Here is a 25,195-nt window from a genome sequence, read left to right on the forward strand (position 1 = left end):
TTCTGTGTTCTCAGCAGGTGGACCCTGTGGGCCCTGATGGATGGGAAAGGCTCTGAGATTCTTGGAAGAGTGTCAGGAAGACAGCTAACAGGATAGATCCTGTACAAGCACCTGGGGAGCTGACTATGGGAGTGTCTGGGGGGACAATCAGTGAACATGTCCCTTTCCAAAGCCAGATGATTTGCAGAGCAGTGGGTCATGAAGCACGCAGAATATCAGCATGAAAGCATCTTCCTTTACCATCAAGCCAGTTCCTTCCTAGCTGGGAGATTGGGGTAGGGAATCGGACCATCCCAGGGAGAGATAAAAGAGGTCTGGGTAGGCTTACATGTTCTCCTGTCTCACAACCCCCCATTCCCTGATCCTTAGCCCTGATCCAGGTAAGTAACTTCTTTTTTTAAAATAAAATATCTTAATCATGAAGAATGAATAAAACAATCAACACCTATATTAGGAAACAGTAAAATTAATCCTCAAAATAATCCTACTTCCCAGCATACTTCCTAAGATCCAATTCAACTGGTATGATAATTAAATGACAGTAAATTATGGCCAATCTTAAAGGGTGAGAGAAGCATCTTTTTTAAAGATGAGAGAAGCTTGGAATCATTAAGGAGGGAGCTGGCCAAAGAGACTACATCGCAGGTTCCAGAGCCACAGATTCAGCCAAGGATAGAAAATATTCTTTAAAAAATTGTTATGTTGTTGCTGATGTGTATTACGTAGTCAGGCCTGAAGACGGTTGTGATGGTTGCATCTGTACTGAACATGTACAGACTTTTTTCTTGTCATTCCCTAAACAATATAGTATAACAACTGTTTACATAGCATATACATTGTATTAGATATGATAAGTAATCTAGAGGTTATTTAAAGTATACGGGAGAATGTGCATAGGCTAACATGTGACTACTACGCTATTTTGTATAATGGACTTCAGCATCCGCAGATTTTGATATCCATGTAGGGACCTGGAACCCAGTCCCCTGGGGATACCAGGGACACTGTAAATACAGCTGGGAAGGAAGAGGGGCTACGAAACCACTAGTCAGAATAAGAGCCAAAGTTGTTGGTGATTTCCTTCTCCACTCAAAGGAGAACCTTACCCACCCCTCTGTCTCTGGAAATGAGATTAGAGAAGAGCCAGCATTTGCAGAGTTTAATATCTTTTATTTCCCAGGCATATCAGAACCGGTATTCTGTTGGATAGCATTCAAGTAAAAAGTCCAGGGTTCTGTTACCAGGGGCCCACTGTTGTGCTTTTCTGAAACCCTGTTTTTAATATGTTCCAGGCCCTAGCACAAAACACAGATCTTAAAGAACGCTTATGCAGAATCCATGCTGAGTCTCTGCTCCTCGACCCCCCTGCTGCTGCCAAGTCCAGTGACGGCCTGGCAGAGGTGGGTATGGCTTCTTGTGTGGTAATGTCTCCCCGACCTCACTTGGCTCCCTGTCTCCCTGCCTCCCCCTCCTAAGTGCTGCTCACGTCGCTGCCTCCCACAGAGGCAGTGTCTGGGAGTCGACCCCCGCCCCCCCAAGGCTTTCTTGAGAGTCTGCTGCTAACTGCATTTTAAATCAGCTGTTTTTCTTCCTCAGAACTCTTCTTCCCTTTGTATTTCTTTCCCCCATGTTCCTCCTAAGTATCACCCCTTTTGTTAGGTGTGACTGGAGTGGGAACTGTAGAGAGACAGACATTATTTTCTCCTGTTACTTCTGAAGAAACCCCAATTTCTCTGACCTTAGTAACCCAGTTTCCTCCCTGCAAGTCTTTTGCTTCCTCTGTGAGAACCACTCTTTTTTTGCAGCTGTTCCCGTCTTCCTTGCCTGTGATTTTTTTTTTTCTTTTAAAAGTACAACCTTATCTTCTGAGAGAAAAAAATATTGTATAACAATTGAAGTGTCTTGGTCGGCGAATAGTATGTTAAAAATGTCTTTTCTTAAGACGTGGGATGTTTATCCAAAATACTCTTTGAATGTGTTCCATATGAGAAATTTCAGAAAAATACAAGTGGATTGCTTGAGAAGTAGAAAAGGGTACTAAGCGTTAAAACTGTTTTTAGTTCTCCCTTATATTTATATGCCGGTCTCAGATGTGCCAGTGTTTTTATTAACGAATTTATTAGACTGAGTGCATTTAAGATAAAAAAAAAAATAAGGAAGGTAATATACAAGGTGTGTGTGGGGGTGGGGGTGTGTGTAAATTTTTAAAAGGAGTTTCTAATGTTTAATCTTAATCCACCCTTTTCCTGTCCTCAAAGAAAACTAAATCCTCACCCTCACACAGTGTCTTCCCTCCTTGGGAAGCTATTGTGTCTTGTCGGATATGAAAAGACTAGAGGCTGAAATCAGTCAGTGCACAGACTGCCAGGCCCAGGTATCCACCCCCATTTGAAGCACAGACTGTGCCACATGCTGCTGGGAGGGACCCCCTCTTTTGTTGAGGGAGTTCCCCTCTCTCTGCAGAGGCTCACTGGTTTCTTACTACTTCTGAGACACAAGTCAGTGGTTGACTATGAAATTCCTCTACACACTCATTCCCCCCAAAGACATCTTTTCACTCAGTTTAGCCCACACCGAAACTGAGTCCCTTGCAGGACGGAGCCCCTAAACCTGACCTGTGGTGGTCTTCATTTTAGGCCTGGGCAGAGACATGTGGTAACTGGGTGGGCTGTCTCGCGAATCTGCACATTTGCTGAAGCCGGGCCCAGTCACCATACCAGCCATCGCTGAGAGTTGTTTGATGCCAAATGTCACGGTATTCTATGGGGTTTCGTGTCTGCTTCCAGGCAGTACTTACCTTTTGAATAGCATTATCACAGAATTACAGTTCTATGGCAAGTGGACCCTTCATGTATGGATTTTTGAATTTTGGAAAGGAAACCGAAACCACACGTCTTTTAAAATGCATGTTTTTACATTGATTTCACAAGTAATGTACCTGAAGGCTTAAATGCTGTCAGTGGTCCTGGAGGAAGAGTGATAACATCGCCTCTGACTCACACCTTCTGAAACAGCCTTCTGGAGTCTTGAGTTGATGATGCAGTTGTCTCATTTATCTCATTCCTCTTTCAGTGGTTTTTCTGTTTCCCATGTTTTATCCTGCTTTTCACAGAGTGACACAGGCTAACTTTCCCAGTAAGGGAAAAGCCACTGTTTCCTGAGGAAATAAGAGAGTGAGTGGAAATGGCCGCCCCAGAGCCTGACAAACCAACTCCAGTTTATTTTTCTTAAGTAGCTCGGAGACACCTCAACCACTGTGGGGAATGACCGTCCCCACAGTGGGTCAGCCCAGGATACTCTGGTTTTAGGGCCACTCACTTTCTTTCCTCACTTTCTGCTACCTTTTAGCTGCACAAATTACCCACCTTTAGTGTTCTAAAATCTACTTGGAGTCTAAAATCTCCTCTCTCCTATCAGAAATTACTCCCACATCCTATCAAATCCTGTTAGTTTATATTTCTGAATGGGAGCACTTAATATTATCGGGTTATGTGTTCTTAGGTGATTTTATATTATTGTGTATGCCAAATGAAAGGCCAAGTGACACCGGGGAGAACATTCTAGGAAAGCTAAAGTCTATTTAAGAGACTAAGTTAGCAAGAACATTAAAGAAAAGTCTAAAAAAGAAGAAGGGAACTTAATTCTTTTAACTGCCTGCTTGCTATTTTCTGTGTGTGTGAATGCATTATCTTGCAAAATCATAACTCTGTGAGATAAGTGATGATTAAATTTTAAGAGACAAGGATACTAAAGCCCAGAGAGGTTAAATTACTTACTCCAGGGCACACAGCTAGTAAGAGCTAGAGCTGGGATTTAAGTCCACGTCTAATGAGTCCAGAGCACTTGTTTTCTCAACAGCATCCCCCTGCTTTGTAATGAGGAAAGACATGCCAAACCAGAAAATAACATCCAGAGTGAAACTCCAGGAGAGAAAATACAGTGGCAATAGTGTAAGAATGGGAAGGATAATTATCTCAGGTAAAAAAATATATGATAGAAGCAGCTCAGACATCAATGGGAAAGAGATGGATTATTCAATCAGTTAGGTTGGCACAGCTCAAAAGCAATTTGGAAAGCAATTTAAATCTTTCATTCCACACTAAAATGAATCACTAGTGAATCAGAGTTAAATATAAAAATTCAAACTGAAAAGCATTGATTGAAACACTTATCAAATGGCTAGAGTAGGGAGGACTTCCTAAATGTGGTAGCAATAGGAAAAGTTACAAAAGAAATGTTGACTGGATTTGGCTACCTTTTTCCCCGCTAGGGAAAAAAAGATGGCGTGTATGAAAAAATAAGAATGCAAATAATAGACTAGGAAAAATATTTTCATTGAGAACAACAGACTTAGATAATGCTATTGGGTTGGTGCAAAAGTAATTGCAGTTTAAAATGTTGAATAAAAATAATTGCAAAAACTGCAATTACTTTTGCACTAACCTAATAAATAGGTGAAAATGTATTTAATCTGTAAATAATAAATAATAGCAGGCAAATTAAGACCTTAACAAATAAATGGGGAAAAAAGACACAATTCACTAAAACTCCCAAATACAGATGTTTTTTAAAAAAATATTTTATTTGGTAATACTTATAAATTCATAGGGAGGTGTAAAGAAATTGGGGGGGAGGGCATGTACCCTGACCCAACTTCCTCCAATGCTAACATCTCTATAGCTAGTTTTTGAAAAAGGAAAAAAAAAAAAACACATTCAGCCTAATTCTTAACCAAGAAATGTGAATTAAAACAATTAGATTAGCACAAAATATTTCTAAATAAGAGTATTTGGTGTCTTTAAGGGTATAGAGAAAACAGAAGTTCTATTAGTCGTTGATGTAATTAGGTAATATATATTTTGCCTTAAACATTTTTAACCATTCTAATTCTGAGAATTGAGTCTAAGGAATAATGAGAAACAATCAGCGACACCTTTGCGAACAGGCTCACCATCTTTACAAATTTGGAAACACCCTTAATATCCAATAAATGAAATGGTTCCTCTATGACACACAATTATAATAAAATATTATCTATCAACTCAAGTTCATGGTCTCAAACGACTGTCAACAGCCTGGGGGAAATTTCACAGTAATGGTAAGTGAATGTAGCAGACTATATATAAAGACTATGTACAGTGTGACCCCAGTTTTCCAAACTTAGACAATCTATACACATATATTTTAATACAAAAAAAAAATATACCAACAGCTTAATAGGAGCCACACCTAAGTGATGGGACTAAGTAAGGTTTATTTTATTTATATTTTTTGTTTTCTATTTTGAACACATTTCTTTTATCCTCAGAACAAATGTTAATTTTGAAAAAGAAATGTACTATGGCACACTGTTGTTTGGGGGAAGTTTATAAAATTAGATAGAGATTACAATTATTTCAAAGCAAAGCTATATGTATAAAAAGATTGTAGAGCATTGTATCAAAATACTTACAGTGGTTGTTTTAGCGTGATCGGATTGTGAAGGTCCCCTCCCTTTTCTGTTTAGTTATCTTTTTGTGATGTAAAAAATAGATAAACAACCACTCATGCTTTACAAACCTGAGGGGATATTATTGAATCGATTAGATCCATATTTTAATAGATGAGGTCCTGTGTTGTCCAAGACACTGCACTGGGGACTTGGGGCTGCTGCAGTCCCACTGAGGTTTCAGCAGGTATTAATAGGAAGTTGCTAGAAGAATGAAACAGCAGAAAGGGTTAGGTGTGTTATTTTCAGTGTGGATTAGCCAAGAAATCCTTCTGACCCATCAGTCTCAGAGGAGAAAGGTAGAGAGAAGCAGGAGTGACTGGTACTAAATTAATGAGTAGAACAAGTAAATAAATCATTAGAGTCTTACGTGGCAGTGGCACACCAAAGAACAATTCTATTGTTTCAGTGAGCATGAAAGTGGCTCTGTTATTCGCTACAGTGTGTCTCTTCTTTTGAGGAGAGAGACCTCTCCCTTGAAGGTGACAGCTGTGGTACATATTTATAGCTCCTCCAGTGATCTCTTTGTTAGGGTAGGGAAGAAGACGGCTTTTCAGAAAGATACATGGATATTAAAATGTGTAGGATCTTTCAACAAATCCCTTGACCAGCTATCTTATTTAGGAAGAATCCAAGAGGAAGGGACACACATTTAAATATGTTCCTAAAGTAAACACTTCACAAAGAGATCGCTTGCCCTTTATGAATTATGCAAATCTGCTGTGGCCCTCCTGTCATAGCATCCCCATCCTGGGTGTAATTTGTTTAGGAGGCTGAGCACTGTGTCCTGAATGTGCCACACTTCCGGGAAAGACATACTGTGCGATAACTTTTGTTCCCCATATGATCCTAGGACTCAATGGCCAGACACATACTGATGCAGAAACAGCTCCTTTATGAGCCCAGTGAGAAATGTGAGCTGTCGGGAAGTTCAAGGCAACAATCTCCTCTGATTGGGAGAAATTGAAGCCTCTTGTCCTGAATCTGTTCTCATTCCTCAAGGTCGAGTCGGGTGTCACCTTTGCTGTGAAGCCCTTGCCAAAGCAAAGCCCCCTCTAGAGTCAATCTCGCCTTCCCCTCTGCTTCTGAAGCTCTTTCTGCTCCATGGTCTTGGTCTTGTGTGTCGGGTGCATTCTCTGCACCTCTCGTTCTGGCCACAAACCTTGTCACATTCATCATGATATCCCTCCCTGGCCAGCACAAAGCAGTTGCTCAATTTGTGGAGGTCAACTGAATTTTCACTTGCAACTTGAATAGAAAGCACATTCCCAATGTATTTGGATGCTTCCCAGAAGGAAAGTCTAGACCCAGTGAAGTAGGGGTGGAGGGCCAGACGAGATGAGAAAATCATGATACTCTATTGTGCTGTTTGAGTAGAGGCTTCTAAAGGGGCTTGGGGACTTCCTTCCCTTGCAGAGTCATTGTGGTTGGAGAGAGACAAAGAGAATTTACCTCATTCATCCATGAAAAATGAATGATCTGCCACCACAACCCAAAAACAATGTTTATTTGTCAAGGGACGCCTCAAAGGCAGCATATTGGCCTCAGTGAGCGTGTCGGGGCAGAAGAAAGCTATGTTGCTCTGAACCAGCCATGCAAGGATATACATTCAGTATAATTCAGAGGAAATTTTAGGATGAAAAGAAACATCTTGCAGCAGTAGAGAGTAAGTGGATATGATTCAGAGAGCACTGGAATGTTTCCCCTCTTAAATGGAACAAAGAGTGGTCTGAGACTTGTTCATGTGCCTGAGCAGTGATGGTCCCTGTCAGTAAGGGGCCCATTTTAGGGGAGACCTTCGTTTTTCCTTTTACCTTGTGTGATGCTTGTTGCCCTCAACTCAGGAGCTAACCTCTGCTTTGAGCTTCTTCTTTGCATGGGCCTGTGACCTTGTGTATCGTGCAAGAAAATCTGTTGTTTATTTTGCTTCTCTTGAGATTGTTTCTAAATATATGCATTTTTGGTTTTTTTGTATTTCAACTAGGAAAACTCCACAGATGACAACCGACCACTGGTCCATCAGCTTTCCAATGAGAGTAGACTCTCCATCACTGACTCCCTCTCAGAGTTTTTTGACGCACAGGAAGTTCTGTTATCTCCAAGCTCTTCAGAAAATGAGGTTTGAGCACTATTTTCAGTTAGGTGCCTCAACATCTCTTTTGTTGCTTTTCCTGTCCAGTAAATACCCATGTTTAGAAACACTAAACGCAATGGCCTTTATACCCCAGAAGCACAAAAGGATACAAGATCTTAGTAAAACAGGTTGTGAATGTAGGTGTTGGGTGCTTCCTCATTTCTGTTACTTGATTTGTTGTACATCTTTTCAGTTGCAGGTTAATAATTTTGACTATGAGCTATTTGATAATGTAATATTTTTACTACAGGGCCAGAAATTAGCACCTTATATATTTTTGAATCATTGAATTTGACCTATATTAATTTCTAATATACAATTATATTATGATTATTATAATGTGGTTATTATACTATAATATGTTTCCAGTTGATGCACAAAATCATACTTTCATGAATAGGCAAGTATCCTAGCTGGCGTTGCTGTGTGTAAGCATGTATTAATAATTTTACCCTTTCAGTATAGAAATACTAATCTTGTTTATTAATTTCCATCGCAGATTCTTTTTTTCACAACTAGTTCAAAGACAAATTGTAACTCATTCTACCTTAACACTAACACATTCTGAACATTGCAGCCTGAATTAATAAGAATTTTAATAGCAACTAAAATCTTGAGTTTACGTGTGTTTTCCTTGTGAGAACAAATCAGGAAAGCATAAGGATTTTAATAACAGGTGTTTGTTGCAAACACCTCTGAGGCAGATTGGTGTATGGGCTTCTATGAAAACAGCATCTAAAATTATTTCTCTAGGTTTGTAATGTGGGATTCAAAATGTTTGATGATTTGAGTAAAAGTTTTATGAAACTCTGGCTTGTTTATTCTTGCTCTAATGCGTGGCATTTCTTATTTCCTGTAGGTTTCTGAGGATGATTCATATGTCAGTGACATAAGTGATAACCTTTCCTTGGACAATCTCAGTAATGATTTAGATAATGAGAGACAGACCTTGGGTAAGATTTAAGTTATTTGATCTCTGAAAGTTTGGATTTTCACAGAATATTAATAAGCATATACAGAGAACCTGCTGCAGGTAGAAAACTGTATCAAGTACTATACAAGACAATTCAGACATGGTCCCACCCTCAAGGTTTTTATAACCTAGGTGGGGGACAGCACTCACATGTGAAAAGTAGATTCATTCAAAAAAGTTTGTCTGCTTGCATAAATTTCTATATGCTAAAGTGAGGGTGTACCAATTAACATATAAACATCAAAGATCAGTGTGACAGATATCCCTGATGGACAAACATTCTGTCTGCGAATGTTAGAATCCAGCTTTTGCCTCTAGGTATCTAACAGTTTTCATAATTTAGGAGTCCTGTAGGGCTTATATAAAAAAGGTCTAGTCTGAGTGGTAATTAAGCTCCAAATTCATTACGATAACACATCTAAAATAACAAACTTATACCTTCTGGGAGAAGGGGCCCTCAAGGTATCCTAAGATGCCCATTTATTACTGGCTGGTGCCTAGGAAATGTTAGTTGGAACCACGGGGTACCTGGACTGCCTGACTATCCCCAAACAGCTCTGATTTAAAAATTCAGTGAGCAGACTGAGGTCTGTTTCACAAAGTGCCCTTAGGAGGAATGTGCTCATTGGCCGTTCTCTGCTTTGGTTCTGTGGCATCAAATACTCCCAGTCTCGGTACTCAGTGTGCCTTGAGGTCTCTCGGTTTGTCTGTGCCTTGCATTGGATACCCAGAGCACCACCTATTTTCATCTCTACATGGAGGGCAGGGACCATGGCAGGTCCTTTTTGATATTTCAGTGCTTTCCCAGCCCAGTCAATATGTGTGAACTACGATGATGATGAGTTATCTGAATGCCAAAGAGGCTACTCTTTGGGGATCACCAAAAAAGGCAGGTAATTTTAATTTTATCAACATCAGTACTCTACTGAAAAGATTGGATCTAGAAATAGCCTTTGTGTTGATGATGCTATTTTGCCTACAAAATGAAATAGGATTGGATCCAGGTCTTGGTAAATTAATACACGAGAATTTCTCTGAGCCCATCCTACATACTAGGTATTTAGAGTGCTTCCTATTAATTTCTTCCCCCTCAAATCAGCAGGCACATACTAGGATCTTCACCATGATGGGTACTGTGGGGAGGTTAAATTATTTGGGATATAGATTCAGGAATCAGATTTCCTCGGCTAACCCCGACTCTGCCACTCTCTGGTTGTGTGTTCTATGGCATGTTAATTAACTGCTCTGTGCCTCAATTTCTTCCTCTGTAAAATGGGGATAATAATACTGTTTACCTCAAGAGATTGTGATGAAAATAAGTGAGATATATACAATGCTTAGAAGACTTGCTGCCCTAGAGTAAAAGGTAGATCTGTATTAGCTGTTAGTAGCAGTCATCACACAGTATTCTTTCAAGATTAGAGTAGTGTAATCAAAGAAAATATTTTGAGATTACATGCAAAACTGTTTTTGAAAACTACTATCATTTGCAGCTACTGGTAAATCAGATTTTTGCCCACGTTGAGCCATAAGAACAAATTCAACAGTTAATCAGGTACTTAAATTTACATGAGACTGCACAGTGTGACTCCAGTTTTATCCTTTTCTGTTCATCAAAGCAGCCTCTTTATTCAGAATGACTGACTTTATAAAGATAAACGTTAAATATTTATTTAGAGTAAAAAACCTTATAGTGACCAGGAGGCTTCCTTCCTTTTCAGAGCCTGTTACGGAAAGTCGTGCGGAAGTGAAGTCCAAAAGGAGAACTTGCTTGCCGGCGCCCTGCCCCAACACCAGTAACATCAGCTTGTGGAACATCCTGAGAAACAACATAGGGAAGGACCTGTCTAAAGTGGCCATGCCCGTGGAGCTAAACGAACCTCTGAACACGCTGCAGAGGCTCTGCGAGGAGCTGGAGTATAGCGAACTTCTGGACAAGGCCGCACACATCCCCAACGCCATGGAGAGGATGGTGAGGAGTCAGCCTTCCAAGGGCATTGTCCGGCCTCCGCCTGCATCACCTGGCCATCCACCGGCCAGCAGAGCCAACATGGGCTGAGCCAGAGCTCTAGTCCCCTCCGGTGTTCGTTGGGATTGTTCTTTAGACACACAGGTTCTTTGTTCAGTGACATCTGGTTCCCCTCTCCCTGGCTCTGTTCAGTCAGCCTGTCAGGATTTGCCATTTGTAGTGGGGGCTTTCCTGTGACAGATGGTGCCCCTGGGATAGTTCTGGTCTGTGAATTTGCACTTCCTCATTCTCCAGAACCTTCCATGTGATTGTTCTGATATGCCTGTCTGGAAAATATGTCTGGAGGGCTGTCTGGGTATTTATTTTTACTATCCCGGGTGGACAGAATTTAATTCTCAAGCTGTTTTTCTTGTCGGGGTAAATTGCCCTTGAGAATGTTTTTGTTTATTTTTGGAATTGTCCCTTTGGATCCTACATCTTCAAAAATAACATTCACAGAACAGGTTTTCACATAAGATTCTTCTTGTTTTTTTGTGCCCTGCCCTTATTATAGAGAGATAAAAACAACAACAACAACAACAACAACAAAAACACCTCATCCTAGAAAAATGTACCTTCTTTTCTCGGTATCCCTTCCAATGCAGAGTGTTCCAAGAGTTTCCCATCCTTTCCCTGTGTTGTGCAGGTGGCAGGAAGGGGTACCTAGGTTGTAAGACTGGCCAAATCAGCCCTCTCTGTGACTGTGGCTGATGTTGTTCTTCAAAATTGGGTGTCTCTTCCTCTTTTTGCCTTCTCAGATGCTACCTGCTCAACACTAACGTCATTGTATGGGACACTGGTGTTTTCCCCCAAGTGCATAGTCTCTGTCCTGGGCATTTGCTGACTGGCTGAATTGGAGTTGGCATGCCCCCTTGGCATCAGGAACTTGCCATTAAGTCACCCTCTCACTGGTGGAAGACACCATTCTTTTCTAAATTCTAAGCATTCTGTAGTTTTAGCCCTCATTAAAGCTTCATTTCTTTAGTGATTTAAAGATTACGTGGAAATCGAACTACTGGGTGAAAAGAGACATCCCATAGGCATTCCACACACTCCCCAGGGACTTCTCCCATCAAAGAGGCTTTCTTGATACTAGTGATAATAAGAATAGGAGAGAAAAACAGGCTGCGTATCTTTTCAATCTTTTTTGTTCCTCTTCCCCAGAGAATTTCTGCTGAACAAAGGGAAGCAAATAGCTTCTAAGGCAAGTGGTAAAAGTCAACATCTGTGGACAGCTCTTTTCTTTAAAGAAACCGGTTGACTTTGAAGATGAAAGTACTCATAAAGGTGTCTCATGCTTGTGGCAATTTAGAGACCGTTAGGATATTCAGCTGACTGGTTATAATTGACCTTGAGAAGTTCTAGGAAAGGCTTTGCCTCCCAGCGCAATACATCAGGAAGAGAAAGTATCGGAAAGCACTGAGCAGGAACTTTATCCTGGGATTGTGTTTACTGTTCTCTGGGTCTGCTCATGGCCCCTGCATAGATTTCCTCCCCTGTTACCAGCCCAAAACGGGTATGTCTGCTCTCCACCGCACCCACCCCCCCACCCCCCTGCTTCCTCAGTACTATGAGGGAGGTACTTTTATCAATTTTGTTATATTTTAAATTGTGAAGGTGATTCAGGGCGGATTCAGCATTCAATATAGACACTGTGATTTTACTATTTAACGGTAACAAACATTTGAGGAAGCAGAAAGAGGCACAAATAGCCAGGTTTCAAGAGCAGAGACTGAATTGCGCATAGTCAATTAATTCTTATAAACTCTACAGCTGCTCTACAAAGTTCTATAGTGTGAGGTTATCAGGTAGGTCCTATTTTCAAAAGGCTAAGGAAAGTTATGCAACTAGTGAACATTTGTGAAAGGCACTCGGCTCTTTTATAAAATGTGCTAGGAAGAGGAAACATGGAGATTGTTACTCAATATTAGAAAGGGAAAGTTGCTATCACTATTAGGTTTAATTTTTTTTTTTTGCTGCCCCCCCCCCACAAAAAAAAAAAAGACAAAAAGAATAATGTGTGTTTTTTCTTGCCCTGAAACCTGATAAAAATGTTGAGAGCCTCACGGCGAGGGTCATTAGAGGATCTTGCTCATTTCATCTTCACCTATAGTTTTCCTTTATCCTCCTAAAAAGCAGAATTTTTGAAAAGGCACTGTGCTCTATCCTGTGGATTGTTGCCCAGGCTGAGGAAATGACTCACAGATTTTCTTTTGTCACAATGAGTTTTGAGGTTTATACAGTTATCACATTGGGAATGGCTAAAGTTAGGATGCCTGTTCCCGAAATTTGCAGGAAGTGTGGCTTTTTTTATGCCCTTCTCGCCCTGTCTTCCCCGAAAACCTTAGCATGATATCAGGATTCTCAGATATTTGTCAGGTTTAGAGGTACTGGACTCAGCCTGACTGCTCAAAAACAGAGGAGTTCATTTGATAAGTATCATCATCTTGAAAGCCTCTACCAACTTGTAAGCATCAGAACAAATGGACAGTTGAACGTGTTTGGTTCATTTGTCTCTGAGGCCATAACGAACATTAATTAAACCTGCAACTTGAAATCAAAGTTGATCTGGTTGTCGTGAAACCAGAGACACATCTTTGACTTTTGAAAATAAACCATAAAGAAAGAAATAAAGGTTTTATTTTGCTCATGCCTTTGTAAAAATAAATTTCTTGGTGACAGAGAAATAACAACGTTCTTTCTTTCCTCTCCTTAGGTGTACGTGGCAGCCTTTGCTGTATCAGCATATGCATCTAGCTATTTCCGAGCTGGAAGCAAGCCTTTTAACCCCGTTCTTGGAGAAACCTACGAGTGTATTCGCGAGGACAAGGGCTTCCAGTTTTTTTCAGAACAGGTGGATATGTACCTTTTTGTTTGTTGTGTACACCCTTTTGTCCACTTGCACTGGAGGAGTTGCTTATGCCTCCCATTACATGTACTTCTGAAATATTTATTTTCCACCTTTCACTAGCTTCAAAGCCCCTGAGATAATTACAGTGCTTTTGCACATAAAGAGAGGGATCAAGTGTCTTCCACTGAAACCTAGCCACCCCCAGGGCATAAAGGTCCTAGCAATGCCAAATCTCATTCGGCCCCATGCACCAGCAGTGCCCTTTCTGTTCAGTCATAGTGAGAGGACTTTTCAAAGTATGAAGCGCTTGCCCACATTGCAATATAGAGGTTTAAAGTGTGCACCCTCACTCACTGGCATCGCTGTTCTAGAGTATGAGTGCCTCATCAGAATGGGTCACGCCAAATAAATGCATTCTTCTTGAGTTTATTTAAGAGGAATCATTCGTTCGTGTATTTATTCATTCAATCCATAAATATTTCTCAGACATGTATCACGTGCCTGGCATTGCTCCAGTTGCTGGCAGAATGCAGTGGGGTGGGGGCTGAAGGTAGATCAGAAGGCCTGTCATCGAATGGATGGGCATAGTACTGCATTCTTGTGCAGCCTACGTTCCCCGAGCTTCTGCGAGATTCTTCCCGCCTCAGAATTAGCAGAGAATAATATTCAAGAACAGGGTCTCTGAGCCAGACAGTGTAGGTTCATATCTCAGCTCTACCTCTTACTATGTTTGTAACCCAGGGCCAATTACTTGGCCTGTCTGTGCTTCAATTCCCTCTTTAAAGTGAAGATGATGATAATGGTACAGACCTTGGAAAGCTCTGTAACGATGAAATGAAATACTCTCTACAAAGCACTTAGACCGGTGTCTGATACAGGAAGTATACAGAGTGTTATAGGAGTGTTTGCCCGTGTTACTGACGCACAGCAGCAGAGTTTGCAAGAGTGGAATGTTGGCAACATCCAAAATATCTACCAATAAGCAACTGTGTAGCTAAAATAGGGTGCAACGGTACTGAAAATAAAAAGCCATTCTCTCCCCTGGTTCAGGCAGCAACTGACCATGTCTGCCATGCATGGACATCCCTAAATGTCACCTGAGGGACAGTAAGCATGACTGCTTCAGTACCTTTCTCTCCTCCCAATTCTTAGAAAAAAGGGATGGGTTGCTTTAATAGGATTTTCCTTCCTGTTTCCTTGCTGCCCTCTTTATCAATAGATGTGCATTATGGGGGTAAGAAGGGAAGGGTAGTGTGGCTGAGAGGCTTATGAAGACGGTGCTTGACTTAACTGTAAATTATAAGCAGTGTTCTCTGAAACTCGAAGGAAAATGAATACACAGTAATCCCAAAGCACATTTTCGGCAGCGGCTTTCCAGTTAGAACCTAAAAACGGGAAGTTAAACACTGTTCTTGGAGAGGTAGGGGGTTAGATCAGTAGTAAAAGAATTTGATTCAAATTCAACTGGGTTATATAAATCCTAAATCTGAAGTGGAATGAGAATAAATGAAAATATAACCTGGTTGCCATGGCATTATATGCACTCACATGAAAAAATTAAGACCCAAAATAGCCCCCAACTACAGCAGACAATCAGGACAACATGAATAGGTGTAAGAACAAGTAGTAAATGTGAGCTTGTGTGAAGCTAAGCTTCAACCCCCAGAGCCTCCAACGAGGGGTGGAGGGTGGGAGGGTCCAAATTCAGGATCTGCTTGTGTATCTCCTATGATGGCTCCTGGAACACGTGCACAAAGATGGAAGGAGCATTGCATAACTTAGTCTTTAGTTCCGTGAAATGGATCCCAAGGAAACAAGCAAGAAAGCGATCTGGCCGTTGTTAGTAGCATAGGGTGTGCTGCATGTAATGCAGACTTGCTTTCAAATCCTAACTCCACCACTTACTCTGTGAGTGGCCTTGTAGAAGCGACTTAAACTTTCTGAGCCTCAGTTGTTTCTTTACCTGTAAAGTACAAATGGTAACACTTACCTCCTAAGTTGCAGGAAGGCGTAAGTGAAATAATACACTAATGTGTGGAGTGCTTGTCCTGAGGCTAGTAGACATTCAGAACATGGTTTCTGCTCTTATATTCAAACGCAACTTTTAAAATCTTTTTAAATATGCAGTGTGAAGAATAGTGAAAGGAGTGTTGAAGTAAGATATACTATATCTATGCTACTAATTCAAGTGGTTTGAAGGGGGCATAATGTCACTGGTGAGTCTCTGACAAAAAGCCAGCCATGAGGCAGCCAAGAATCGTCCTCACAGCTGGCTTTACCATGGTAATATTGCCCGTCTTGATCCTGATGGAGTCACTTCCTGTGTCTGGAATATAGCCTTATGGCCTCAGATAGTTGGTTCTTTTAATACACCCAAGAATGGATGAATCTCTCAGGGATAGAATCACAATAGCTAAGCTTACAAGATACTGATATATACAGTAGAGTGCTATTATATGCATTTCACTATGAAAAATAGACCAACCCTGGGGACCAGATATACTAAGTTTGCAGAATACTTTGTATTTTTTAAATGTGTACTGGCTCTTATTTGATCTTCAAAATACTCCCTGTGTGGCAGGTGAGGTTCAGTGATAAGCGAGGAAACTGAGGCCGAGAGCATTAGCATCTTCCCGTACCCCTCAGCTAACGCCCTCTGTTTCCATTCCTGTGTCCTCTCTCCCTCCTCTTTTTGGGGGTCTCTTGTGTAGGTTTAGGTATTGTGCTCAGAAATGCTGGATTCATCAGCTGCCAATGTAAAAATAGCCTTTCGCACACTGTTCAGACTATGGGATTTTGTCTGTCATTGTCACTTGAACCTTTCATCCTCCAAACTCACACAGGACTTTGTTTTCAGCTCCCATTGTGGGCTGGGAAGTGGCGTTTGTGAATGAGGTATTCAGGAGTAAATCATAAACATTCCTGTCACATGTTCCACCTTCTCAGGCAAGGAGCTTCCTTTGTGCAAAGAAATCTGATTCAGCCTTGGCTTTCTAAAGAAGCCCAGTAAAAGGGGAATTCGGGAAGAAAGGACTTCCTTTCTCTCCTCAGGGACCGAAACTCCTGCCGGCAGGTTGTTCCCCAATTGCTTCTCCTGGAGAGAAAGCTAACTAGTTTTGAGCTTCACCAGGGACTGGAGGGGTCAAAAAACTCATTTCACTTAGCTTTGCTTCTCTTTTATACCTTTGGGAAAGGTTTAAAGGTGTCTAAAGGATATGCAATTAAGCTATTACCTAAAAGTGGCTTTTTCTAATTACCTGGAACTTCAATTGTCAGATCCCTGCTCAGGTCATTTTAACCATGTACCACCTCAGCCACATACTGGTAAGAGTTCGTGACAGAAGAGCTGAGTGGAATTATCAAAAGTGACTAAAATGGAAGAGTCCAATGAAGTCTTTTTTCCTTTGCTCTGTGGGCCCAGCCCTTCTTCCTTTTCTGTGATTCATTAGGAAACTTTGAACATATGTTCTTGGACAGACTATAAATGCCATACCTATCACTTCCCCCCTGGCACATTCACGTCACCCATCTGAATAGTGCTTTTATCTACTATTAGGCAAAGGTATTTCCTACTGTTTAAAGGGGCATCTTATTTAAAGACATTATCAGAGGAAATTTAAGCTGTTCAAATAAAACTAGCAATAAATCAAACATAAGGCAACTAAACCAGTGCCTCTGCCTGGACACAGTTCTCCCAGCTCTCTGGGTGGTCGGCTTCCTTATTTATCTTTAGCCTCAGAGGTTTCCATTATAGAGAGTCCTGCCCCAACCACCCTGTGTGGAAGAGAGTCCTGCCCCAACCACCACTTACCATCCCCCCATCTTCATGCCTCGCTTTATTCTTAACACATGTTACTCCTGACAAATTATGTCCTTATTTGTTTATCATCTGTCTCACCCACTTCTGCACTAAAATGGCAACTCCATGAGGGAAAAGATTTTTGTTTCTTATTGTATTCCCAGGACAAGGTCAAAGCCTGATACCCTGTAGGAAATCAGTAAGTGATGAATGCCATGGAATGAATGGCCTCTTGGTCCCCTCCCTGGATGATTTTTCACCTGGCACTTATTTGTTCTCTTTTCCATAAGCTGCCCTTTGAGGTTGGAGGCGAGTCAAGACGAGGAGGACCATAAAGTCCCTAGACAGCTGTAAAAGTGACGCATTTAAAGGATATTTTTTCTGAATCCAAAAGTTTACAATATACGCAAATATTGAAATGCACTCTTTTTTCATCTGCTTCTCTCTTTATTGCCCACCTCTTGTATAAAATGCATTCAAAGCATAAATAAAAAATGATTAGGTCAGATTGAAGAAAGACCTCAGATAGACAAATAAATGATAAGAATTCTTAACTAACTGGAACTCCTTGACTTCAGGCTTATAGAAAGGTACATATAAGTATTTGCATAATAAAAACCATATATATACTAAGTTCCTGAATGTTTGGGGATCCTTCCCAATCTGAAATTGCTCTTGTGTGATTGGGGTGGAGAGGGATGCTAAAAACAAAACCACTCTAAACTATCCAGTAGGCTAACAGACAGGGTCTACTCCAGGGCTGGGGCAGTTCAGATTCCAACTCAAAATCTACTGCCTTTCTGAGTTACACCTGGGTTAACATGTAATGTAGGGTGAATAGAAACTCAATGAAATTTCACACTGAGACAGGTTAGATCGTGCTCATTCTCCTCTACTCCAGTAGATTTTAGAAAGATTTCCAGCAACAAAGATTAAATGACTAGCCATGAATTTCCCCCTTTCCATGGGCATTTGAGTTAGTTAAAGCCTTAGAATAATCTTTTTCAGTTGGCTGGCACTCACTGACGCTGGGCTTTGAAGAAGACATCGAAAGCAAATGTTAAAACTAGAGCATTTTGAAGTCAGAGAGACCCTCAGACATCATTTTACCAAGAAATTAATGAGACTCAAAGAGTTGGAAAGGTCAGACTGAAGAGATTCTTTCTTCAAATATTCATGAGATGGGACCTCAACAACGCCCTTTGGGGCGGTAGCAGAGCCCAACTTGAGAGCGGCCATAGAGAGGGAGCAGGGACATGATATTTGAAATCAGAGGACCTTGGTTTAAGGAGCTGCCCTTGTCACTAATTAACTGTGAAGCATTGGACAGGTTCTTTCATTTGTTTCTGAATTTATAAAATAAGAATAAAGAAGACACAAGGTCACCATGAGAACCAACTGGAAATTCTTCTCATGAAAAATGGCTAAAATTTAGTCCCTGCCTACTTCCTACCAGCTTATGATCCTGTCACTTTACATGTGTCCTCTGTTTTTTAGTTTGCAAAATCAGTGGTATTAACTCTGTTTTACAGATGTGGTAACTGGGGCCCAAAAGGCTTAAAAACTTGCTCAAGATCACCTCAAGGTCATACAGCCAGTAGATGACAGTGCACAGTTAGGACCTGGATCTGTGACCTCCAAAAGCTCTCCCTCATTCCCTGACACTAGGGTAGCACTTGGCAGAAATGTTTCATGAAGAAATACCTGTCAGAAGGAAATATATCAAAGAATACTAAGGCATCAATTTAATTTCCCTGGAAAGCTTTGTAAACATCTTAAAAGCAATGTGTACCAAATAAATCACTCCCAAAGGCCTTTCTAAGCCAGAAAGAAATAAGCAAAATCATTGATGTTTGAATGTTGAAACGTATTCACGCAGAAAACATTTTTGAGCCCATCTAAAAGGTGCCGACTCATTAAGCTCACAATAGCTTTAAAGGTCAAAGTTGCATTTTTATGGGACATATATCTACTTTATGGTATGATAGGGCGTCTTTTATAATTCATATGAACAAGCACATTTATTCCCATTTTATGGGATGTAAAATTATTACCAAAGAAGTTTATAATATTTATATACTTTATTTTGCTTTGATGTTTACATTGGGCCAAACCTATAAAATGCCAAATTCTTGATCAAAGCTGTGATCCCTACACTTTTTACTGCATCATTTCTGTAAGAATAAATATGATCTATTTTGCAATAATCTACTTTAAACTATGCCTACATTAAGGGGCAAGGGGAGCATTCCATAGCTCTTCTCCTATTCCACTGGAGGGAGGGGGAGTTGGGGATATTATCTTGTCCTGGTTGAGTTTTATGTGATCCCAGGGTTTAAAAGCTGACTGCAGTGTTTTCATTGAGAGAGGGTGGGGGAAGTAGGAGTACAGCATTTTATTATACGAAGTATCTTCAAGGAGTTGCATTCAAGGAGTGGCTTATGCAGAGAGTTGCATTTTGGGAGTTAGGTTTCTAAACGATGCTAGAAGTGAACATTGCCCTTGAAAACCCCATAGGCACAGGAAGGGATCACATTCTTAAGAGGCCGGTGGGAACTAAAACCATCCACAGGACAGCAACTTTGCATCGTCCTCTATGTTCATTGAGACCTGAGAGATACCTGCAGTATTTAAATCTTTGTCTCTGCTTTTCTTTGGGCCAAGCTGGTAGATACAGTTGAAATCCCATCAGTTAAATAGGTATCTGACATGACTCTAGATTATCCAGTCCCTACCATTCTCCACCCACAAGTGCTTTTCAAAACATGTTCCTCACCACTGCGGAAGAATTGGGGCCAGGAGGGGAGGTTGAGGATTTGTCACCTCCCCCCTGAAAACATTGACATAAACCCAAAATGCTGGGTTTTACCTCCACTTCTTCCCTAGCAGTGTGTTTGGGAAACATTATTTCTGTCTTTATGGTTTCTGTCTCATTTGTGATATGATGCTCCAAATCTAAGAGGACCAGCTCAGCCAGAGAGATGTCTGGGGATACCACAGTCAGCATTACTCTGGTGTCACTAATACTGAATTATAATAACAGTACATGTACTGCTCACGTGCCCGGAATTACTAAGATAATGAGGAAATCTAACTGAGGAGACATTTCCTCATTAGCTTCTTTATTAGTGACTAAAACAGAGGTAATGACCCCAGTGACAAAAGGCAGGGAATGTGCTCCAGTCTCTGCTGCAGAAGAGTCTTTTCTAGAACATGATTGCGTATTTACTCAAATTATTTTTATCTTGACAGAATATGAAGACAATTTTTTTCTTAGAAGCTGACTAACATTTCTTCAGTATGTGTTTGTTGAGCTCGTTTTAAAATAGAAACATTATTCTCTAAAAAAATTTTTCTTGAATCAGTCTTCTTGTAGGTGATTTGAAAAGAGGCTGGACTTTGGGATAATGTTTTCAGAAGAATGAAATCTGCTGAGACAAACAGAGTTTTTGTGTTGCTTAGAAATAGCATTGAAAAATATGTACTATTTGGCTTCTTAATTAAACACAGTTACGTTTGGAACAGCTAATAGAGATTTTGTCATTGGCAGACACTGTCAGGTTATATGGTTTATGAGCAGGCAACCCTAGCATGTTCCTGCTTTTGTTTTCATGTCTTTCAAAACAGTTCTCTGTCTTCATCACTGGCCACTTGGCCATTTTTCTCTGAGGCTTCCAGAGGCTTCCATTCACCCAATTTCTTCTCACCCCTAACAAAGTTGAGCAAATCAGAGCTGACTTGTTTTAGGAGCATCCTCTCAAGAATAGACTTGGTGAAATAAAACTAAAAGAGTTTTCATTCACTTAGATACTGAGCATCTAGACATAGGGAGAAGGACTGGATTTCATGAAAAACAAAAGTTAATACGATTTTTCGTTTCCGGACTTTGTTTCCCTCAGGTCAGCCACCATCCACCTATCTCTGCATGTCACGCTGAGTCTGGAAATTTTGTTTTCTGGCAAGGTAACGTGCTGATATATTTGACCCCCATCATTTTTTTGTAATGTTATAGATTTATTTTATTCAGAAACTTCTGTAAATGCATGTCGAGGTCACAGTGGGCCCTGGACTTGGGCCTTGTTGGAAGGATCTGTACACTTGATACTCTTGCCTCTCATCTCTGAACAATAACTGAATTTGTCTACCTCATAATTGAAGATTTAGGAGGATAATTTAGTTCCCTTTTAAAAAAATTCTCCATCTTTGTCTGGGCCACCACCACTCATTTCTGTAACGTTTTCTCTCTTATTCACACCACTTGAAATTCCTCATGTATTTCAAGAGACACAAGATATTTAGTTACTTATCAGAATCTAGATAGCACAGGGGTTTTTTGCTTTGAATAAATTTAAATTTTATTTCTAAAATCACATTTTACATTGCTGACTTTTTTTGTTTGTTTCAATTTGGAGTTGTGGTACCTATATTCAGTTTATGTTTTTAGATTTGGGAGGGGATGGATTGTTCTGAAAAGTATATAAGGCTGCAAATATTTCCTAAATGGATTAATTAATTTTGTTAACTCCTTTATTAATTCAAAAGTTGGAGTGTACTACAGAAGGAACATTTGAGTATCCTGGGTTTTCATGCTTTGAGCACATACCAGTTTTTAAAACATTTTTCTCTGCTAACAGTGGTAACACCCGATGTGCCACATTGCCAAAAAAAAAAAAAAATCTACAGAATTTAAAAGATATAAAAGTATTTTGTAAAAAACCTCCTTCCCTCACCCTAGCCCCAGCCACTCAGTTCTTCTTTCTGGAGGCAAATCAGTATTACCAGGTTAGGTTCCAAGTACCATAGTTTCTGAATCTTTGCTACTAAAGTTTAGAATAAAGCTTAACTAGAAACTTCTCTAACTTCACTGAAACCCTCTGGAAATAATTCTCCTAAAATCTCTAACCTCCTAATTCCTAAGTGCCATTGACCTCGTAAGCACTTTATTATTAAGCTATTATTATGTAATGCGAAGGGTCTTCTCGAAGTAGTTCCTGTGTGCTCCTTATGTTACTCACAGCTTTCTCCTCAGCTCCCTTCTCCTCTTCCTCACCAGGCTTTTCACGGGCAATCCCACCTACTCCTATAGGCCCATGACTCCCAAATCTTTCTTAAATTCAATCTGACATTTCTCTACATTTTAATTAGGTTGTTTAGACCATTTACATTTATTGTGATTATTGATATAGTTGGGTTTAAATTTGGCCTCTTGTTTTCTGTTTGTTGCATCTGTTATTCCTTCCCCTTTTTCTTTTTTGCTGCCTTCTTTTGGACTGAGTAATTTCTATGATTCCAGTATATCTCCTTTGTCGGCTTATTAGCTATACTTCTGTTTAATTTCTTAGTTGTTACTTTAGGATTCATATTATATATCTTTAACGCATCGTAGTCTGTCCTCAAATAATATTATGCCACTTCACCTATAGTATAAGAAACTTATAAAATATACTTCTATTTCTCCTCTCCCAACCTTTGTGCTATTGTGAACATACGTGTTACTTATGCATGTTATAAACTCTTCAATACATTGTTGCTGTTCTTCCTTTAAACAACCAATTATCTTTTTTTTGTAGCAGCTTTGTTGAGGTAGTCAATGGGTTTTAGTATATTCACAGATTTGTACGATCATCACGATAATCAATTTTATTACATTTTTATTACTCCAAAAAGAAACCCCTTTAGCCAATGCCCTCTCCTATCCCAACTTCCAATTTCCATCAACCTCTTCCATCTTTAGACAACCACTAACCTACTTTGTGTCTTTATAGATTTGCCTAGTGTGGATATTTCATATAAATGGAATCATGTATATGTGGCCAGGGGCTTCCTCTTCCCAGCCCACCTCTCTCCTGGCCCATGGCCATGGATGGCCCCCTGCTGGCCTCCCTGCTTTCACCTTTAGGGCCCTGTGGTCTGTGTATTGTCATGCAGCAGCCAGAGAGATCATCTGTCTCTGCCATTCTTTTTCTATTCCCTGTGGGCACCATCATTCATGCAAATTAGAAAAGTCTGAGATCATCCACAAATTCTCCCGGTCAGTCACAATCTGCATCTGATTTGTCCCCCATTTCTGGTTCTACTTCTTTAGTGGTTCTGGGATCATTTCCACCACTACATCCTCATTTAACACATGAGCAACCAGTGAAAACCTTGTCACTTTTCACCTCTTTTTATCTCTCTTGCTCCTGTTCCATTCTCCATATTGTTGCTAGTTGTCTTTGCAAAGTCTGTATCTAATCACATCAGTTCTCTGGCTAAACAAACACCTTATTTCCCCCCAGTACACACAAACCACTTCTTAGCCAGGCTGTAGAGTCCATTGTTTTTTGTACTCCATCTTTCTACTCTTCTCTAGACAATCTGAAACTAGTAGGACAGAACCACACCATGTTCTCTTAGACCTCCCCCCTCCCCCTTTGAACAAACTATGTCTTCTGCCTGCAATTGCTTTTTCGCTTCCTGGTAAACTCTGCTTATTCTTCAAAGCCTGATTTAAGTGGCGACTTTAGACGAGCCTCTTCTGATGTCTTCCAAGCATGTTGGTTATTCCTTTTTCTTTGGTTCCATTTCACTTTACAACATACTCTCTGTGTGGGCCTTACAAGTTGTCACTTCTGTCTGCCTCTCACATTGTAAGTTCTTCCAGAGGAGGTACTTGATCTTATAATTGTTGTCTCCCTGATTCTGTTCTGGGTACTCAGTTGGTACTTATAGAGAATAAAAAGTTATCCTGTATGATAATGGATTTTATTATGAAGGTTGTTCTGTATCGTGATGGATCATTTATGCCGCCTACGTGATCCATTTCTTATCTACCTAGCTCTCCTGCTAAAGATGTAATATTTTGTATAATTTTATTTCAGACGTGAGATGGAAAAACAAATTCTGGGGCAAATCCATGGAAATTGTTCCCATTGGCACAACGCATGTGACTCTGCCCGCGTAAGTCCTTCTTCTGTGGTTTAGGAACTTTATAGAATTTAGGGCCGAGATACAGGTTTAGAAACAGGACGCCCACTGTCCCCCAAGGCCTTGTGTGTCTGTTTCTTCCTTCTCATCTGTTTCACAGTAGGTTTAAATGGTCCTCATTTTGACAACCTCACATTTTCTTTCCCTGAAATGAAAATGCTTCCCAGAGACCAAAATTCCCGGAACAGATGCTTTTAAAAAACTCATTTCTACTTTCTAACAAAATTAAGAATAGTGGTTTCTCTTTAACAGTGTTGTGCTGCCTCATTGTCAAAATTCCTTTTAAGAAGGATATGGCCTTGACCTTTCAGGGATTACTGATACTTATTCATAAAGCAAAAATGGTTATGAGAATCGCCTCTGGAACCAGGCTACTGGGACTCATGGACTCACTGTGCTACTTGCTAATTGCAAGTCCTTGGGAAGTTACTTAACCTTTCTGGTTAGCAGTGCCCTCATCTGTGAAACGGGGATACTAAACCATCTGCTGCTGTGCAGATTTAACAGATAATATATGCAAAGTACGTAAAATAGTATTCAGTACATAGTATGTGCCAGATCAGTGTTTGGTCTTACTACTGTTATCCTCACAATTATTATTTAACTCTGTAAGTAGTATCTGAATACTTTCTCATTGTAAAAGATTTAAGATCTCTGTATTTGTATACATGTGTATATGCGTAGACACACATACATATGTATGTACCTGTATGTGTATATATGGGTGTGAGTAGAGACAGCAAATTGTGAAAAACCCCTACTATGCCACTTCCCTTTCCTAGTTTGGTGACTTTAGATGAGTTACCTCTGGCTCTCAGTTTCCTCCTCAGTCAAAGGAGGGGGTGAATTGTTCCAGGGAATCAGCAGCTGCTAGTGGAGCCTCCGGCTGCTTCTCGAGCACCCGAGTCTGACGGCTGTGGCCCTCCACTGTGTGCACACCTCCTCGGAGAGGGAAAGCTCAGGACGCCCAGCATGG

General features: G+C 40.4%; 1 protein-coding gene across 3 annotated transcripts in view; it reads left to right on the forward strand.

Moving 5' to 3' along the window:
* OSBPL3 (oxysterol binding protein like 3) overlaps window positions 1-25,195 on the forward strand; it is a 158,579-nt gene that overhangs the window by 121,004 nt on the left and 12,380 nt on the right. For all 3 annotated transcript variants that reach the window (XM_074340882.2, XM_074340883.2, XM_074340884.2), the window contains 7 exons: window positions 1,293-1,400; window positions 7,473-7,607; window positions 8,482-8,575; window positions 10,317-10,567; window positions 13,320-13,457; window positions 21,153-21,216; window positions 24,114-24,192. In XM_074340882.2, the coding sequence (XP_074196983.2) occupies window positions 1,293-1,400; window positions 7,473-7,607; window positions 8,482-8,575; window positions 10,317-10,567; window positions 13,320-13,457; window positions 21,153-21,216; window positions 24,114-24,192 (869 nt within the window). The remainder of the gene's footprint in view (window positions 1-1,292; window positions 1,401-7,472; window positions 7,608-8,481; window positions 8,576-10,316; window positions 10,568-13,319; window positions 13,458-21,152; window positions 21,217-24,113; window positions 24,193-25,195) is intronic.

Source organism: Rhinolophus sinicus, chromosome 4, assembly GCF_057876585.1.
Source record: "Rhinolophus sinicus isolate RSI-liver-muscle chromosome 4, RSI-T2T, whole genome shotgun sequence".
Classification (NCBI taxonomy): domain Eukaryota; kingdom Metazoa; phylum Chordata; class Mammalia; order Chiroptera; family Rhinolophidae; genus Rhinolophus; species Rhinolophus sinicus.